The sequence below is a fragment of the Protopterus annectens genome, chromosome 5.part1 (genome assembly GCF_019279795.1).
Source record: "Protopterus annectens isolate FY-2018-M chromosome 5.part1, PAN1.0, whole genome shotgun sequence".
NCBI lineage: Eukaryota > Metazoa > Chordata > Ceratodontiformes > Protopteridae > Protopterus > Protopterus annectens.
Window position 1 is genome coordinate 307,257,755 of NC_056736.1, and position 20,150 is coordinate 307,277,904.

Consider the following 20,150-nt stretch of genomic DNA (forward strand, 5'->3'; position numbering starts at 1 on the left):
CAGTCTCCAAACAAACTGCTGCAGCTTGGATCTCTAAGGCCATCGCATTCTGCTGTTCTCACTATGGCAAGTCCTTGCCTTACTGCCCAAAAGCTCATTCCTCGAACCTTTCACAAAGGAGTAGATGCCAGCTGTGCTTTGGCAGCTGCTACTTGGTTCTCTGTGCACACCTTCACCAAACAGTACAAAACTGATGGCTTCTCCAGGTCCAGCGCTGCTTTTGCAAAGTCTGTACTGTCTGGACTGCTAGTCAGTTCATCCACTCTATAGCCAACCACCCTTTACTCTACCTCTTTTAGCTCGGGGGATCACTCGTGTCAGGAATTCTACAACAGTGATTTCAGTCAGGACATAGTACAGTTGTGTAAGATTTTACCACAACAGTGCGTGTTCTACTGATCACTGTTGCAGTATTCCTTCTCACCCTCCTTCCCCTCTTTCTTCACTTCCTTCTTCTCCTCCTCTTCTTTAAGCTGTAATCTACTCTGCTGCATGGAAGAGGGAAAGCTTACTTATCTATGTGAGCTGTGCACCCTCCTAACTGATCAGTCTCCCTCCGTCAGTAGTGTTCAAGCCGCTAGCTTGGAGGTAGTCTGAGGTACAAGCTCGTACATTCATCTATATACCACTATGCTTATGAGCTTAAGTCATGCAGTAGACATACAACCTCAGGAATGTCAGCAGTGACAACCCATATGTCAGGAATACTGCAACAGTGATCGGTAGGACATTTGTTATGGTAAGTTCTTACAAAACTACTTTCTCCTTCCACTTCATAGTTGCTAGATGGGATATGAGGGGCAAGTGTACTGGGATCACAGTCCATCTTGGTCTAATGGAAAATATTGTTTTACTTTATCCTGCTTTTTCAGTCTTTGCTGCTTGCTAAGAATGAGGAGAATGTTATGGAGCAGCTTGCTTTTCCTGATTGTAAATCTCTTGTATCGGTTGTCACTGTAGTGAATTGCGATGGAGAATTAGGTAACAATCTCAATACAAGACAATAGTGCATGATTAGGTCACAGTGCATTTGTGTGCTCTCCCAACCACAGTTTTTTTTTCGCCCTATTCATGGCAGCAGCAAGGGAAGCTAGATGGATAGGTGGTATGTATGTTGCACATGGTTTCCCATCAACAAATATGACCTGCTAACCAAGGTTAAGGATGCACATTAAGATATTAACAGCCCCCAAAAATACATTGTACATATTTTTCCTGGTATTCTCACCCTCTCTTGGGAACTTTTAATACATTTGCAGTAGCATTTAACCATTTTGTAACAGGAAACAGTAATGGATTATGAGCTTGATTTCCCAGATGCCCAAGATATGACATTTATTTTCAGTTGTCAATCTGTATACTGATATGGGAAGACCAATTTACTGTAATAAATCTTTTTTTTTCTTACTCTGCATGTAAGTAACATTGTAGTACTGTTACAAGTACTAATGTTAGGTCTTTCTAGATGTGGGTAGTCTGCTTCACAGATTCCTGACCACACACTAATGGGAAAAGTCTGTGCAGTGTGTTGAGTTAATGCAGTGTGGTTTGTACTGAGTTGCTGTATTTTAATAGGTCATGTTATGATAGATTAAAACTTTGCTATTTATTATGTTTTATTAGCCTTCTTTTCTAACCCTGCACTGACAGTTTATTCACATTGTTATTTATAATTCAATATTATTTCTGCTCTGAATAGGCAGGCGCAACCTTTTACAAGAAGACTGGCCTTGGTCCCTTGCCTCAAGCTCTTTTTAATGGTGTGCCCTTTAACAGCAATGAGATGGATCCAGAGGAGCTAGAGACAGTTATTCTCCAGAGAATTATGGACACCACAGGGTTCTTTCAAAGGGCAGTGTTTGCGGTATGTTTAGCATTTCAGAATGCATGTTTGTTATAGCATTTGACAGCTGTTTCGTGGGATAAGACACTCATCATATTTTGTTCTAACAAAACTCTGCTGAAAAAATATTTAAGTTAAAATTCCATACTATATTACTGGTAAATTAGCTGATTAAACTGTTTGCATTTTAACCTCATAGTTTAACATTTATACTCTCTGTCTACATTATTTCTTTAGATTAACTGACTTTTGATATTCTCAGAGATCATATTTTGTAGACTTTTTTGAATTGGTTTGAATACTTGACGGAACAGTTGAGATTATTTTTCTTGCAGACTTAAGGCACGACAAGAGAACCTGTGGTCTCATTGCCCCTGTCCTCCTTTATTCCATTTGTCCTAGACTTCCTTCAACCTCTCTATTTACCTACATCGTGTAGCAGAGCTTGTCTCAATTACTGTTTCTCTGAAATGGGGGATGAAACCAAAAACAGTAAAGCTCAGAAGCCCCATATCAAAGACACATTTCAAATATCAGTAGTATTCACCATTTGATTAAATAAAAGGATTTGTAGTAATATACATCTTTAAAAGAATAAGAACCTTTTAACTGTTAATGTCTGGTATAATTGTAATGACTTTAGCCCACACTGTTGTGTAACAAAGCTAAAAAGGGTATTGTGTATAGGGATAAAGACCTGTCTATGATCCACGTGACCTGTGTCAGATTACTATCATAACTGCTAGAGGGACCAAAAAATGGGGGATGGGAGTGAGTGACCACTGCTGGCTTGTTCATATTGTGGGAGGGAGATGGCTTGGATGATTGCATTAACAGCATCTGCTTTGAGGCAGGTGAGTTGCTCACATCTGTGGGCCAAGTGAACCCCAGCTGCAGTAACAACAAGTTGCTGAGGCAGAGGGTTGGCATATGTGGAAGCAGTCATGCACCTACTGCAGCAGCACATAAGACAGCTTATGATCACTGCTAGGAAATTAAGATTAGGAAAGACCACAGGATGTACAGACTGGCCCACTTAGTAACACCAGGCTTTTGGCTCTCAGAGGAGAGACTGATCAGATGGTGAACAGATGGGCAGGAAGGCTTTTGAAACCTGCCTTTCACTCCTAGGAGGAATGAATCAGCCTGTTGGGTGTGTATAGGGGAGCCATGGGGAGATCCTGAGAACTATTGGAAAAAAAACAGAACAAATTTTGAAAGGGGCTGAGGAAAATTTCAGAACAAAATTCAGGACATTTGAGAGGCATGTTTCACAGTTACCTGTGGCATTGCATGTCAGAACTCTACTGTCCTGTTTAGGAAGCAGTATTTTAACTCACTCTTAGAGAATGGGTGACCTGTAAATCACACTCTGATTGGAGAAGGAGTAATGCCCACTGAAAAATGAATCTTACAATTGTTGGCAGCTTATCAAGCTGCTATGGAGTTCAGACTGAAAAAACTAATTGTCGCTATTATTTTACGCTCTGTTAAGCAATGCATCTAGCTGGCATGGAGCACAGACTGAAGAAAAACTAACAGTCACCATTATTTTACACTCGCCAAGCAGCGCTTCTGCCGTTTAGAGAGTGTAAAATAAAAACCGTTTGTGTGTGTGTGTGTGTGTGTGTGTGTGTGTGTGTGTGTGTGTGTGTGTGTGTGTGTGAAAGTGTATGCATGTATGAGTGAGAGAGATGGTTGAGCTACTATTTTACACACACTAAGCAGCGCTTTTGCTTTTTCGAGAGTATTAAAAATAAATAAAACAGAAGTGTGTGTGTGTATGTAGGTATGTGTTCATACTGTGGGAGGGAGATGGCTTGTTTCTGTCTGTGTGTGAGTGAATGCGTGCATGAAAGCAGAAGAGGGTGTGGGTGGGTGTGCATGCATGCATGCATGTGTGTGTGGGGTGAGAGAGTGTGAAGAGTGAGAGCATTCCCTGGCAGTAGCAGCAAAGAGGTTTGTGTACCTCTCTTCCTCTTAGTTCAACATATCTGGCTACCTTTCAACTGTCCAAGTTTTCATAGAATGTACAGATTTTTGCCTCATATTTTCAGTCTGTTCCTAATAAAATGCATGGGTGTCATGTTGCCCTGTCTTGCCTTCATTCTTACTAGGTTGGGTTCAGATCCATCTCGGCCTTATTCTAAAATTTGAGGATATTTCCGTAATTGAGCTGTTTTTTGACTTTAGCAGTTGTTGCTCGTTAGGCCTTATATTCCCTTTCCCGGCTTCTGTTAATCTTTTTTAATTTCTCCAAATCTTTTGGGTTTCTAATACTATGATGGGAATGGACCCCATTCCTAAGTTAAAATACGATTAAAGTTCATGAAATTAGTATTGTTTCAATCTTTGATGTCAGCTAAAAGTGCTCTTCGCAGCACCTGCAATGTGCCCAGTAATGATGACTCCTGCAATTCATATGGGGTTACATGGATTGGTAGCATATCTAAACATGATTGTAAATTATTTTTTATAAGACCCATTACTCCAACTACTATTGCAACTGCCTGGGTATCTTTCTTCCACATTGCTCTCGTTTCTGCCTGTAGATCCTGATATTTTATGACTTTGTGTCTCTCTGTACGCAAGACACTGTAGTCATTGAGTGTAGTAATTTCAGTGATCAATGCTACTTTTGTCTTCTTTTCTTGGACCACTATATCTGGTTTTCTAGCATCTGTCTTTTGAACTGTTGGTAATGGGTGATCCCATGTGATATAAACTTCATTATTTTCTATAATGCTTTATGGATCATGTTTCCAGTATTTATCAGCCACTTCAGTACCATAATGTTTGCACAATCCCCAGTGCAACAGTCTTGCCACATTATTATGCCTTTCAGTATACAGTCCTCCTGCCATTAGTACGTCACACCCAGCAAAGAGGTGTGAGACTGCTTCCAATTTGGTTTTACACATGTATATGTGTGTGTGTGTATATATATATATATATATATATATAAGTTTTTGTTCTGTTTTTGTGTAGTTGTTGGTGTAAAAATGTCTGGCAAGGAATCCAAAGCAATGGGCTTCAAAAAGTGTGATAAATGTAGTAAAAAAAAATATGCCCCTTAGTGATAAACACACACTCTGTGTTTATTGCCTTGAGGCTGTCCATCTCCAGGAGTTGTGCTCCATTTTTCATGCCTTTAATCATAGAGCAATCAAGGAGAGGAAAAACAAATTGATCCGGAAAGGTCTTCTAAAAAACCCCTTCTCAGAGGCACTGGAATAAGGTCAGGGTTCATCTAAATCTGATAAATCTCCCTCTTCTAAATCTGACAAATCTGCAAAGAGGCCTTCCTCTTCTACTTCATTGGATCCAACATATAAAATCCTTAGACTATCCTCCTCAGATTCAAATGCTACTGGATCTGACAAAGCTTCATTGGCTCCAACACCTTCTTGCTCATTGCCCGGTTGAGTGTGAACTTAAGATCCAGTCTCCGATCTTGGATCTCCCCTATTCTAAGATCTCCTGTACTACAAAGGACAAAATCTCCCACCCCCCCCTCGACCCAGTCTTCTAGGAGTCTTTATGATGATGACATAGATCGGGTGGTATAGAAGCTCTTACAGACACTGATGCTGGCCAAGTTACTGTTGGGTCCAACACCCAGGGCTTCATATCTTACTACATCCACCTCCTCTGTTTCAACTCCTCCTCCGATCCAACCTCTGGCTTCGGAGTCGGAAGGTCCGGAGTTGGTATTAGTGGAACTGTCTGATCCGAGACCCACCACGGGTTCTATGGATCCGACCATGGCTCAGACATCCTCAGCTCCATCAGAGCTGGAGGAGTCTAGGAGCCGACACTTTCCAGTCAGGTCCAGAGTCTACTTGGATCGGACGGCTTTTGGATCGGACTTTGCCTCTCTGGACCTTTCTGGGGGGTGCCTCAGATTCTCCGGATCTGGGGATATCCTCTGATCAGAGGACAGGGGGCGTTTGAGGTAATGAGGAGGGTGCTGTCTCCACAGACAGGTCCACTGTCCTCTCCGGATATTCCTCCCTCTAAAGCTTTGGTGCCTGCCTCTATACCTCTGCATCTACAAGGACCCAGAGATCCTAGGCCTCAGGATGCCCCACAGGGCACCCCCCACTCTTCTGAAACCTCCCCAGAATACCCTTCTGAGGAGGTCCCTTGGAAGAAACTATGCAAGAGGAAGCACTTAGACTCCCCAGAGGAGTTCATCACTTCTGATACGGACCTCAGTGAAGCTTAAGGGTCCCCATGGTCACCTCCTGATGATGTCTCCTTTGGAGGCATCCTGGAAATAATAAAGCAGACAGCTGGCTGGAAGTCCACTAACCCTTCGGCGGAGGAGTCAGTATACCTGAAGGCTTTCGGATCTCACCCTTCCACCTCTTGGGTGTTTCCATCTTTCGATGATCTCATGGACTTGGTTTCTCGAAAGGTATGAGAGTCCCCAGATTCCATCGAGCCTATTCCTAGGAGGAAAAACAAATTTATTACATCCCCCTCTGACAAGTCTTTTCTAATGAAGGGAGTCCCAGTTGATGCTGTGGGTGTGGCGGCGGCCACTAAGAAGGAAGTCTCAGAGACATCTTCTTCTTTCCATCCCCCGAACAAGGAATATCAGACTATGGACATGTATGGAAAGTGCATGTTTTTCCAGTGGATTTCTCTTTTAGCTCGCTGAATTACCTTACTCATTTTATGAGACTGCAGAGGGATCTCTTGAAAGAGCTAGGAGATACCCTCCAAGGTTTGGTAACTGATACCTTAAATTCAGTTCTCAATGCCTCCATGAGACTCATCTCCTGTGCAGCAGATAGGGCGAGTAGAGCAGTGGGTTCTGGAATTTTCCTTAGGAGACATTCTTGCATGCGGTTATGTGACTTCGTGGAACCCTTTAAGTCCTCTTTTGAAAATGCTCCATTTGATGGTTCATCTTTGTTCGGGCCTAAGGCAAAGGAGACACTCACCAGGTATGAACAGGAAGGAAAGACTCTGCCAAAGGAGTCTATTTTTCCATGCCTACTATACCTTATCCGAAAGGTCAGAGAGATAGTGGTAAAATGTGGTTCCGGAAGTCACAGAGATGTTTTTGGGACACACGTGGTGAAACTTCTCCCAGAGGTGGGGGGGGGGGAGAGTAATAATGAAAGACACAGACCTTGTGGCAGTGGGGGTCCGCAAAATCAGTGCGACAGAGAATCCTTCTTTGGTAGGCCCTTTCAGCACTCCTGAAAGGAGGCCCGACTGTTCGGCTCTGGGGGCAGTCGGGGGTCATTTATCTTTGTACCCAGAAGCCTGGCGACAAGTAACAAAAGCGAAATGGGTACAAAGCATCATATCCACCATCCCTTTTTCCCTTCCCGTTCCAAAGATGAAAAAGTTCCAGATCTTCCACCCAGTCAAAAGGAACAGACAACTGTAGAAATTCAAATGTTGCTAGAAAAAAAAAAAAAAGGAGTCCTCCAACAAGTCCCCACAGATCAAGTAGGAGCCGGAACTTACTCTAGTCTTTTTAGTTTCAAAGAAAACAGGGGACTGGAGACCAATGCTTGATCTCAGCATTCTAAACAAATCCGTTAAAAAGACTAAGTTCCCAATGGTGACACTGCAGTCGATTCTCCTATTCCTGGGAAAAGACAGTTAGATGTGCTCTTTAGATCTCCAGGATGCGTACTACCACATACAAATGGACAGGCAATCCAGGAGACACCTGCACTTTCGGCTGGGAAGCAGTCACTACAAATTTCGAACTCTGCCCTTTGGCCTCACTACAGCCCCCCAGTGTGTTCACCAAATGTATGGCAGTAGTAGCAGCTCACTTGAGACGTCTAGGATTCCGGATATTTCCATACTTCGACGACTGGGTCTTAACTGCTATGACCAGGCATCTTCTAATCAAAGCCAGGGATTCAACCTTGCAACTCTGCTCCTGCCTAGGGTTTTCCATAAACTACGAAAAATCTGCCTTAGTGCCGTCTCAGCATGTGGTATTTATATGGGCAGAATTAGACTCAACACAAATGATGGCAAAACTTCCACCAGAAAGGATGCAACCTCTGCGGTACCATGTAAGATATCTCTTAAGAAGGAAGAAAGCCCAAGCGAAGACTGTCCTCAAAGCTCTAGGAATCATGGTGACAGTTATAGTTTTGGTTCCGCTAGCACGTCTTCATATTAGGATTCTTCAGTGGTCGATGCAAGAGCTGCTGATATCGCAAAAAATAATCATCACAGAAAGTTGCAGGAAAGATCTTTAGTGGTGGCTACACTCCTCTCAGGTAATTCTAGGTTGACTGTCTGTCCCCCCCCTCCCCCAACCAGTGGCCATGGTAACCACAGATCCCTCTCAGATGGGGGGGCATTATCTGGGAAAGACATTCCAAGGCACTTGGCAGGATCATAAGGCCCACTTGCACATCAATGTCCTAGAGATGAGAGCAGTGCTTTTAGCATTGCAAGCACTCCAGGACTCTCTTCCCTTGGGAACCATTGCTATCCAGACAGACAACATGTCAGTTGTATGGTATACAAACAAACAAGGAGGAACCATATCTTGCCCTCTTTGTTGAGAGGCCCTGAGAGTATGGCAATGGACAACCTCCTCCCAGCATTTTCTGATAGCAACGCACATCCAGGGGAAGTCCATCGTGATGTGAACAGACTCAGCAGAGCTATTCTGATGCCTCTTGAGTGGTCCCTGAAACAGGAAGTAGCAGAAAGAATTTCCGAAAATGGGACCAGCCTTGCTGTGAACTGTTTGCGAAATCTATGAATGCCAAATGCAGCAGCTTCTTTGCCCTCATCCCCCCTCCAGGGAAATCACCAAGGGATGAACTTGGTCAGGATTGGCCATTGGGCCTCATGTACACCTTTCTCCCCCTTTCCTCTAATTCCCAAAGTCCTTCAGAAAGCCAATTGTTTGGGAAGAGACTTGATGCTCATCGCTCCATACTGGCCTCACCAAGTCTGATTCCCCTTTTTGTGCCCTCATCTTCAGGAGGAGCCTTGGATTCTGGACCTAGTTCCAGACCATCTGACTCATGTATCAGGAATTCTGCACCCATCCCTTCACAGCCTCAAACTGACAGCATGGCTACTCCAATTCCAGTGATAGCAAGGTTTCCAGCCCTTTACTTTCGAATTAAACACATTCTAATTTCTTCACATAAGGCTTCAACAAGTAAAATTTGTAAAAGTAAATGGAAAAGATTCTACCTTTGGGCTAGCAATAACCACGTAGATCCCTTTTCTTCTTCTATTAGTTTCATTCTGGACTTCCAAGCAAAACTTTTCAATGATGGTGCAGCTGCAGCTACTATTAGGGTGCAGCTAGCAGCGATCTTGAACTTTTACTTGGGAGAGTCTGGTTACAATATAATGTCTCATAAACTATATAAAGCCATTCTCAAGGGTACTATGTTAAAAATCAGAGGGCCTCCAGCACCATGGGATCTAAATTTTGTTCCATCACACATAGTCTTTCCTACATTTGAACCAACAGTGTCTTGCGAATTGAAAGTTTTGACTTGGGAAAACCATTTTCTTGATAGCAATCACCTTTGCTAGAAGGGTGTCAGAGTTGCAAGCATTGTCCATAAAGCACACATATTTGCTTTTTCACAGAGGCAGGGGTGTCTTTGCAAACAAACCCTTCCTTTTTACCTAAGGTGGTTTCAGAGAACAATTTGAACCAAAGTATAGAATTAACAGTATTCTTCCCAAATTATGAAAACAAGGCAGAGTACATGCTACATCAGTTGGATGTACATAGGCAGTTATGTTTTTATCTACATAGAACTGCAGAGCTCCAAAAATCGGATCAGTTATTTGTCTCTTTTTCTGATTCAAAGAAAGGACCCCTCGTCTCCAAATTTACTCTTTCTAAATGGCTTTCAGACTGCATAACCTTTCACTTATAAGTCTCCGAATAAAGAACTTTCAAAGAAAGTTAAGGCCCATTCTACTTCTGCTTTTCTAAGTAAGCTGCCAATTGACACCATTTTATGCTGCAGCAACATGGGCTTAAACCACATACTTTTATCACTCATTACAAAGTTGATTTGGCCTCCAGGAATAGAGCATATTTTGGATCCATGGTGCTGAGAAATATTCTCCCGTGAGCCAGCCAAGATTCGTTGGGCTGTCCCAACCTAGTAAGAATGAAGGTGAGAATAGGACATCACATAAAGAATTTATGTACTCACCATAATGTTCCATGTGTGTTGCCCATCTTTGCCTTCATTCTTACATCCCACCCTCCTTTCCCTTTTCCCTTCTTTTACTCCTAGAGGACTGGGCCTATACAAATGAGACTACCTTGATCTCTGCCTTCACCAGCCTCTGAATCCTTCCTTGGAAAATAAATATCTATATATATATATATATATATATATAGATAGATAGATACATACATATATATATATATATATATATATATATATATATATATATATATATATATATATACACACACACACACACACACACACAACCTTATAATTAGGTAAACAAGATCTGAGGATAGTTCTAGTGCATGCTGGGATAAGGATTTAGCCACGAGCTGGCAGAAGGCCTTAAGCTTGAAAATAAGGCCGAGATGGGTCCGAGGATCAGATCCGAACCCAACCTAGTAAGAATGAAGGTGAAGATGGACAACACACATGGAACGCTATGGTGAGCACATAACTTTTTTTTTTTTTTTTTTTGTCAAATGGCTGAGTACTGAAGTAACTAAGTAATGACACACATTTGACTTTCAGACTTCATATACTCCAGAAAATACATGGTAACACAAAACCTATTATTCTAGCAACTTTTTAATTTATAAGAGCAATATTTAAACTCTCCCTATTTTTGGGCCTTTGTCGTCACCATTATTTCTGGCTTTCTCCAGATTTCTTGTGCTAAGAAGTTGAGAAGTATGCTGGATAAACCTAAAATGGGAGAGAAAGGCTCAAAATGGGAACATATTTTAAATCTTGGTGTTATGAATTCACAATGTCACATGAATATTACGATTGGTGTTAGCATGCATTTTCTAAAGCAGAGGTGTTTGTGTGTGTGTGTGTGTGTGTGTGTGTGTGTGTGTCCCGTGTCCATGTCCATGTCCATGTCCGTGTCTGTGTCCGTGTCCGACCAGTGGCAGCAGTACTAAAGAGGTTTGCATACCTCTCAACTTTTCAGCTGAAGAAATCTTAATAAAGCCTAAAGTAAAGAGGGAACAAAGGCTCAAAAATATTAACAGAATTTAACTACCGCTCTTATAAAATTGCAAACTTGCTTAAATAATCGAATTTGTGATGGCATGCATTTTCTGAAGGAAATAAAATTCTGAAACTCAAATGTATGTCATTATTTAGTGACATCAGTCTTCAATGACAGGTGACAAACCAGAAGTTTTAGCAGTAAAAATCCCAAACAAATAAAGTAAATACTTGGATATTTTTCTGAAGTGTTATATTCTGGATATAAAATGTTTCTTCCAACACCATTATGATATACTACAGCAAGTTTGAAACGTTAGGCGTAGGAACTGTTTTACATCAAAAATATAAACAAAAAATAATATAGTAATAAAAAGAAAATAAATGACTCAGTAAAACAGAAGAATTTTGTAGGCAACCCATTCTCTAAATGCAGTAATGCCATCCAGGGTGTGTGTTGTTTTGGAAATAACACCTGTCCAGGGGTGTAAAGGCCCTCCGCCTGTGGTGTCAGGCCTCAGAGCACCCCTAAGTGAGCATTATTTCCACACTAGCACACATCCTATCGGGCATTATTGTTTGTTTTGTCTTGCCCTGTCCATCTAGCAGCTATGCCTCCTCTTAAGCTGTTCAACTCCATTTATTCTTGCTGCATGTTGACATTGCTGTTAGTCAATATCTTGTTTTCCCTAGCTCTTCTTTCATTCAGTCTGTGTGTGGTTAATGATCAGCGTCTTTTATTCTAAGTCTTTTTGTACTGTACATCCCTGCAAACCATCAGCACACACCCCTAGCCATCTGATGAGCTGTTTTTCATCCTCCTTCATTCATCCTAGCAGTGGTGGAAGAGGAGAAGTTGTTGATAGAGAGGCCAGCATCCATGAAAGTTTTGGGAATTTTTTTTAAACAAGAAACATCTTTATTCAGCCATCGCTTACAACGTAGGTGATCATACATTTACATAAATGATCATAAAACACACCAACACTATTTCAATAGTTTGCTCAATCAACTTTTTATTATAGCCTCTGTTTTCGAAAACTTCACTTAACTCTTTCATGTGTTCTCTACATTTTATGTCATCTGTGTTAAGCCTACTAACCCTTACCATTTGACTTTTTATAATTCCATAGTAGATGTGCCTAGCATGCATGCTACTGATATGTGTATATTTATTTGCTTGAACATCCTTCTTAAACACAGTGGTCTTCAATGTGTTACATTCTTTATACAAATATACATTTAAATATGCTATACTATTACATGAAAAATTCATCTTAAATTTTAAAAAAGATGTAGTATTATTCTGAGGCTACCAGTTATTTATGGTATACCAAAATTGCATAAGTCTTTGACTAGACTCCCACTAAGACCCATCATATAAGAAGGAGGATGGGTGACCGAACCCCTATCAATTTATGTACAGAACGTATTAAGTAAATATTTGTCCTTGTGTCAAAGTAGTATTAGGGACATGGGTGATTTCCTGAGCAAACTGCATGCATGGCATATTAGTAAAAGTGATGATTACCTAATGGTTTCCCTTGATATTAATTCGCTCTTTACTGTAATCCCGAATGAATATGGCATTGAGGCCGTATGAAAATTCTTGCATAGTAATACAAATATGATGGGAAGAGCAACAGAGAATATATGTAGTCTAATAGAAATCATTCTAAGAATATTTTTCTTTTTAATGGTCAACCTTTTCTGCAAGTAGCAGGTGTGGCTATGGGGACTCCCATGGCCAACACATATTCTAACATTGTGTTAAATGGATGGGAAAGTGAGTATATCATTTGTTCAGCCAATGCTTTTAGAGAGAATGTACTATTTTACCAACGTTTTGTGGACAATTGCTTTCTGATATGGAAAGGGGAAGAACTGCTATCTGACTTTGTAAGATATCTGAATAATACTACATCTTTTTTGAAATTTAAGATTAATTTTTCATGTAATAGTATAGCATATTTAGACCACTGTGTTTAAGAAGGATGATCAAGCAAATAAATACACACACATCAGTAGCATGCATCCTAGGCACATCTACTATGGAATTATAAAAAGTCAAATGGTGAGGGATAGTAGGCTTGAACACAGACTACATAAAATGTCGAGAACAGATGAAAGAGTTAAGTGAAGATTTCGAAAACAGAGGCTATAATAAATAGTTGATTGAGCAAACTATTAACTATGTAATAGAACAAAGAACAATGATAAGACCATATTTTAGTGAAGGAATGGAGGGTGACATACAAGTTGAAAGGAATAAAATTGGCAAGAATATGATTAGATATATAACAACGTACAATAATATGACTAGAAATGTTGAAAATGTCATACGAAAAAATTGGCAAATCTTAATGTCTATGCCTGAATTGGTTACTTTATTGGGTGATCGACCTAGGTTCACATATAGGAACAGTATTCATTTAAAAAGGCAATTGTGCTATAAAAACTTTGTCAATCTTGTTACTCGGATATATAACAGATATGGCACTTTACCTTGTCGCAACTGTTCTTGTTGAAGAAATATTTGTGATTTGAAATACTTTAGTCATCCTATAATAAATAAAAAAAATGAACTTGGGTGTCAGGCAACATGTAATACGATGCATGTAGTATATATAAGAACTTGTGTGCAGTGTGAATGTTTTTATGTAGAAAAAAGCTCTAGACGATTGACAGATCATATAACTGAACACAAGTCTGAGACAAGAAGGAATTTAGTAACAAATGTAGCAAAACATATTATGGATAGGGGTCAGACGCATGAGTTTAAATTTAAAGTATTAGAAGTTATGCATAATTATTTGAGAGGAGGGGGCATTATTAATAAATTAATTATAGCTGAATATAAATGGATAACTATACTTGAGACTGATAGGCAACCAGGGCTGAATAATATGATAACAGTAAAGCCCATTTTGGTTGATAAACCAAATGAATATAAATGAGCATTCTCTGCTATAAATATTTTTAATTTAATATATAATTTGAAGTACGAGTAAAAATGTATGCACGGTATTAATTATATAGTACCTGTTGGTTTTATTGCTTAAATTCTGAGACTTTTATATTAATAAGTTGTTTGTTTCTGTTGGTGGGCTGTGTCATGTGTTTCATTCTGCCAGGGTATATAATGCCTGGTTTTTAGTTGTGTGATGAATACTGATGGAGTGTTTTTTCCCCAAAAGCTTTGTTCTATATGCAATAAAGCAACTGCTTCTATTACTTGGATTTTGTTTTTATCTAGTTCTTAAAGTCCACCAACTCACTGCATTCCCAGAAAATATGTTCCCAAGTACCTCTTTTTTTCCCTGTCACATCTGCTACATTTGCTGTCTACCTGAGGAAAACTTCTCTGAAGTCTACTTGGGTTATAAAAATATCTGTGTGTAAACATTTCCAAGCAAAATTCCTAACTCTTCTAAATTTTGCTGCATATCTGGGAAACATACATATATCCCCCCATTGTTTTTGTGAATTGCTTATCCAGTCTCTCTTCCAAATCCTTTCTAAACTGCTCTAATTTATTTTAATATGCTCTACCAAGTATTCCTTTTTTAATGGTAGCTTCTTTTCTAGATTCTACTGAAAACTCTACCAGTGCCGGTCTTTCATTCAGGAACACACTATTTCTTTCTCTTTGCCTGTACTATAATATCAATCCTTGATAGGGAAGGCCATCTCTAACCTGCAGTCCAAATAAATTCTTGGCATCTTCCCATTCTATCATATTTCCCTCTCTAGTTGTTTGCTCCCAATACCTCGGTTCCATTCCCAGTTTTCACCAATAAATTCCAGCCCCCTCTTGCATATTGTCTATATCCTAATTGTAGTTATCCCTATCGTCAGAATCTCCTTTCTCCATTCCCATATTGGCTTAGTTCTTAGGATACTTTCTGCTACTTTGTAGATATAATATTCTGTATAATTATTGTTATTTGCCTTAAAGGCCTGCATCCAAAATCCTACTCTCTCCTTGTTTCTTGAGCTTTCCCCCATTTCATCATCATCCCTTTCCACTTTGAATTATAATTTTCTGCTTGTGCTATGTATAGGAGCTTTAACTGCATAGCCCTGTTCTACTGGAAGAATCAGCTTTTCCCACTTGACTCGTTTTGTATTCCCCTCCCAGATAAAGACCTTCAGCTCTTTATTGATTGTGATCCACAACTTCTCTGGTTGATAAAAATATGCCTGACCTGTGTATAAGACTAATGGGACTAAAAACATTTTAACTGCTTGTATCTTGCTATCCATATCCATATAACAAAGATTTCATTTTTCTCAGTTTTTGCATTATCATTTTAGTCTCTTCCCACATATCCTTAGCTGCCACTCTGGAATCATTTTATTCCATACTCCTAAATACTTCATTCTATCATGTCCCCATAAATATGGATATTGCTGAAACCAAGTCATATGTGGGTACATACTTTACCGCTATTGCCTTTGTTTTAGCTTCATTAATTTTGTACCCCGAAAATATATGAAACTGTCTCCAAATGTTCCATAACACTGTAATTTCGCTTTCTGGTTTTGCCAGGTATAAAATTATATCGTCTGCAAACAGAGCCAGCCTTTCTCAGCTATCATACCAATTATATCCTTGAATTTCTGAGTCCCTTATTTTCTTTGCCAATACTTTCAAATCTAACGCAAATAACAAAGGGGAAAGAGGATACCCTTGCCTGGTTCCTCTGCTCAAGCAGTAATTATCAGAGAGGACCTTACCCACTTTAATTTTCACTTCCGATCCCTCATGTATCCTCCTAATCAACCTTGTAATTTTTTCAGGAGATGTAAATGCTTCCATTGCCCTGCTCATACAATCACTGCTTACTCTGTCAAATGCTATCTCTGCATCAAGACCCACCAACAACAATGGTATTTTCTTGCATTCTACTTCCCTCTGGATCATCAGCATTCTGTTAATGTTGGCAAGTGTTTGTTTCCCTTCCACAAAACCACATTGATCCATATCTATCAATTCTGGCATTACTTTTGCCATTTTTTTAGTCATTATAGACATGAGCACTTTATAATCATGGTTTAGTGTTGCAATGGGCCTGTATAAAGCTGGCGGTGATGGATCCTGTACTCTCTTCAGGTATTACAGCTACCACTGCTTTCTTTCCAGAGTGTTGGTACGTCTCCTCATAAAATACTGCTAAACAACACTTTACAGATCTTTATCCATTTTCCCTCCTAGCTTCCGAACTTCCACGGGAATACCATCTATTCCTGTGGACTTTCCTGTAGATTGGTTATACATCACAATTTTTATGTCATCTCCTCCTATTCTAACCATGGCATATTTAATTCTTCCATAAACATTTCCAATTGTATCTTTTCTTGATTTCCATATTTCTATGCCTTAAACAGACTTTCATAGAATTTCCAAAATATTTGTAATACCTCCACAGGATCACTTATCTTCCTTGTTATAGGCTCCCTAAGCCACCATTTCAACTTTCTGTTGCCTGAGTCCTTGTACTAAAAGTTTTTGTGCTCTAGTGTTGTTATCAGAAAACAGTTGCTTAACAGCCATCTTTCTAAACTCGTGTATATTAATGAGGCATTTTCCTTATTTTCTGCTTCGTATTCTGCAGTTGATCCTCTTGTTCTGTGAAATTCTCCATATTTTGCAATACTTCAACATTTGTCAGTCCCTCTAAATAATTCTTGTTACTACTTAACCATAGCTCCCTTTCTTTTATTCCCACCTTATTTTTAAACTCCACCTTAATTTTATCCTTTGCTTGCTATATTTTCAGAAGTAATTTCTGTCCTCTCAGATAGCTCCTTAATAATCTCCACTACCCATTCCTTAACTTCTCTCTTTTCAACAGGTAGGTGGGAAAGTGCCACTGACTCATTTTTATTTCATTACTGTATGTTTTTATTTTAGTTATTATTGGCACATAATCTGAAATAATTATTGGGTGCATATCAAGACCGTCATTTAAATGCACATGTTCCTGTGAAATGTAAATTTTGTCTAGCCTAGCTGACTTTTTATATCTTGGGGAATTATATGTAAATTCACTCCAAACTCCTGTTACTGAATTCACATCTTCCACGCCAAATATTTTCATAAATTTCTTCAAACATCTACCCCCCTTTGATGTTCTTCGTGTTTCACTGTTGCAGTCATCACATTTGGGTTATCCCTGCCAGGGTAGCCCTCGACCGACCCGAATACCAGTGGCTTAGTATTTCTGCATCAGTTGCTGTCGCTTGAGGACTGATGTCAGGTCATCAGTAGAATAAAGTAAAGGAGCTTGATGCCATCACATCAGTCTTTCTTGCCATGGAGCCGCAAGCAGAACCAGTTTGCATGAGTGCCGGTCGGCCGCTACCTTAGTTTTCCTCTCTGAATTGAAGTTGAAGTCTTCTAAAGCTAAGTACCCCGTTGGGGATCCTTTTTTCTTGCATTAACTGATGTCAGAAAATGTTAACAATTGTCTCGCCCGTGGAAAGCAAATACACCAAGACTTCCACTCTTACTGCGTCACTTGTTTAGGCCCAGATCACAATGTCTTCCGTTGTCACTTCTGTGCTTTGTTCAGTGCCAGAACTATCTGTCATCAGGCCCTTATTGTAGTCAGATACTTTCGTTTACAGTCTTCAAATTCTGATATGGCTTCGGTAAGCAATTCGACCGCAGATCCTCTGAAAAAACATAAAGATAAAGACTGAGACAGACCTCACAGGTCCAAACCTACCAACGATGCTTCTGTTAAGCTAGTCATCAGTCCGCCAGTACTCAGTGATGCCACTTCTCAGCCTCGATGCCCACTTCAGTTGATTCGCAGGCCACTACCAAGACACTTTCGGAGTCCAGTATGCTGCAAAACTCTTCTTCAACTAAGGATCCTGCAGTCATCTCTACCTTGGATGGGTCTGGAGCCACTGAGCAGGCACCGGCTTCTGAGGAAGTCCTTCGCACTACCGAATCTCGACACAAGCTGACGTCTTCTTTCATGACTACCGTTCTTTCAAAAAATGAGCTTTTTAGGTCCAGGGTTCAAACTACACCCAAGAAACCGACAACCCACTCTCAGGCGCCTGTTACCTTGCCCTGTCTTAGATGCTTAAAATGGCGTAAGACCTTATCATGCTGATCAGGGGAAGCCAAACTACCCCCACCAGTTGTGGTTTATAAAATAGACACCTGCTTTAAGGGTCTTTTCAAAAGGAACTCGAGGTCTTTAAAAAATGGGGGCTGCTTTAAATGTGGTAGGTGTGCTCACTGCCCATCTGTTGTGGACAGAGGGGAGATCTTTATTAAGAACTACGGGTTTATTTACCCAAAGAAAAGGTATTACTGTTTTTCAAAAGGGGTAGTGTATGTTGCTTTGTGTGACTCGTGATGGATTTTATGTGGGTAAAACTAAGAGGGCCCTTAAGCAATGGGTTTATGAACATGGCTATGAAATTAGACAGAAAAACAACAAGAAATGCGTTGTACAAGCATATAGAGATGTTCCCTTCGCACAAGTTTAAGTTTTGTGCCATTGATCATGCTGACCTGGGTTCAAGGGGTGGACCGTCTGAAGAGTTTTTGGAACTTCTTGAATTAAAGTGGCAAATTAAACTTAATGCTAGTAAAAAACCTGGGCTTAATGACAGGGTTAGTATGATGGCTCTACTGAAACTGAAGTCTTTGTATTTTGTATGAGTGATTACCAACTAACAATGAGTGGTTTTGTGTTGTGGTTCCTTTAAAATGTGTTTTACTTCGTCATGTCATTCATTGTTAATTTCCTGGAGAAATTATGTAAATAATTTGTAGGGTGGGGTGGGTTATTTAAGCAGTGTTTTGCACTTTGTATTTGTATTCTGATGAAGTCAGTGGAGTCTGACGAAAGCGCTTAATTGAATAAAGAAGAGATTTTCTTCTATCCAGATCTGTGGTATTGTTGGCTGCCTACTTCGTTATCTGTTTTTCTGAAGTTTGTCTTCATCTTTTGGCGGTTTTTGGTTACCCCCTCTAAAAGGAAAAGAAATCTGTCCCCTGTAGTTTTGTCTGAACAAGTCAGATGAATCTGATGTATCTGACTTTGAAGACATGTAACCCCTCTCCACTTATGAGGATTCTTTTGCAGAGGACCCCATTCCTTCAGCCTCTCCCCCAGAGGATTTTTCCTTTGGGCAAACCCTGCATACTTTAAGGGAGCATTTCCATTGGGAGTCAGGACTACCCTCAATCTAAAAAGAGACTCAGGGAATTCTTATATCTTCCACAACACAGACCCTTGGCCATCCTCCCGGTCCTGGATATTGTGGATGATGTTTTCCTTGAGTCCCGCTTGACTCCTGATGTCCTACCTCCTGCTCCCAGAAAGCCTGACAGGTACTATAGAGTCCCTGACTCACAAAAATATCTTTAAAAATCCAACAGCTGACTCTGAGGTAATTTCTCAAGGGCCAAAAGGAATGAAAGCAACCTCTGCTAAGAATCCCACACCCTCAGACAGGGATTCCCGAGGATTAGACAAATGGGGTAAAAAAGTATACAACTCAGCTACTCTTGCTATCAGGGCACTAAATTGTCAGTTCCATATGCTGAAATTTCAGCAACATACCCTGGAACTCCTTAATCAAAAAATGTCTTCCCTTCCTGCTTGGGCAGAATCTAAAGACCTACAAGAATTAATGCATCCTGCAAGCCAAATAACTAAACACACTTTGCACTGTGGTTTTGATGCCCTAGAAACTTCTTGCAGGGCAGCAGTTACTGAATCTGTCATTAGAAGACATGCATGGCTTAAGGAACAACCCCTGCCAGACCATGTCAAATCTAAATTGTTGGATGCCCCCTTGCACAAAGACTACTTATTTGGTACTAAGGCAGAAGAGTTACTAAAAAAGATGGAAGAAAAAGCAAAATCTATGCAAACAGTTACGGATTTCTTACAAGTCCAGCCCCCCTAGGTTCAGCAGGCATTGTCCCTCCAAGCATTGGTCCTTTCCTGCTCCAAGTAAACCAGCCCAGCCTAGGTCCCGTAGAAACAAACCACCCAGACAGCAGCCCCAGGGAATGCAGAGATCTAAGCAGTGGACTACCTCCACTTCAAAACCAGGGAGTTCTAAGCCTCCCCCTTATG

General features: G+C 40.3%; 1 protein-coding gene across 2 annotated transcripts in view; it reads left to right on the forward strand.

Moving 5' to 3' along the window:
* The window catches only part of UGGT2 (UDP-glucose glycoprotein glucosyltransferase 2), a 4,352,373-nt gene that overhangs the window by 1,834,366 nt on the left and 2,497,857 nt on the right, over positions 1-20,150 (forward strand). For both annotated transcript variants that reach the window (XM_044072987.1, XM_044072988.1), the window contains exon 18: positions 1,700-1,864. In XM_044072987.1, the coding sequence (XP_043928922.1) occupies positions 1,700-1,864 (165 nt within the window). The remainder of the gene's footprint in view (positions 1-1,699; positions 1,865-20,150) is intronic.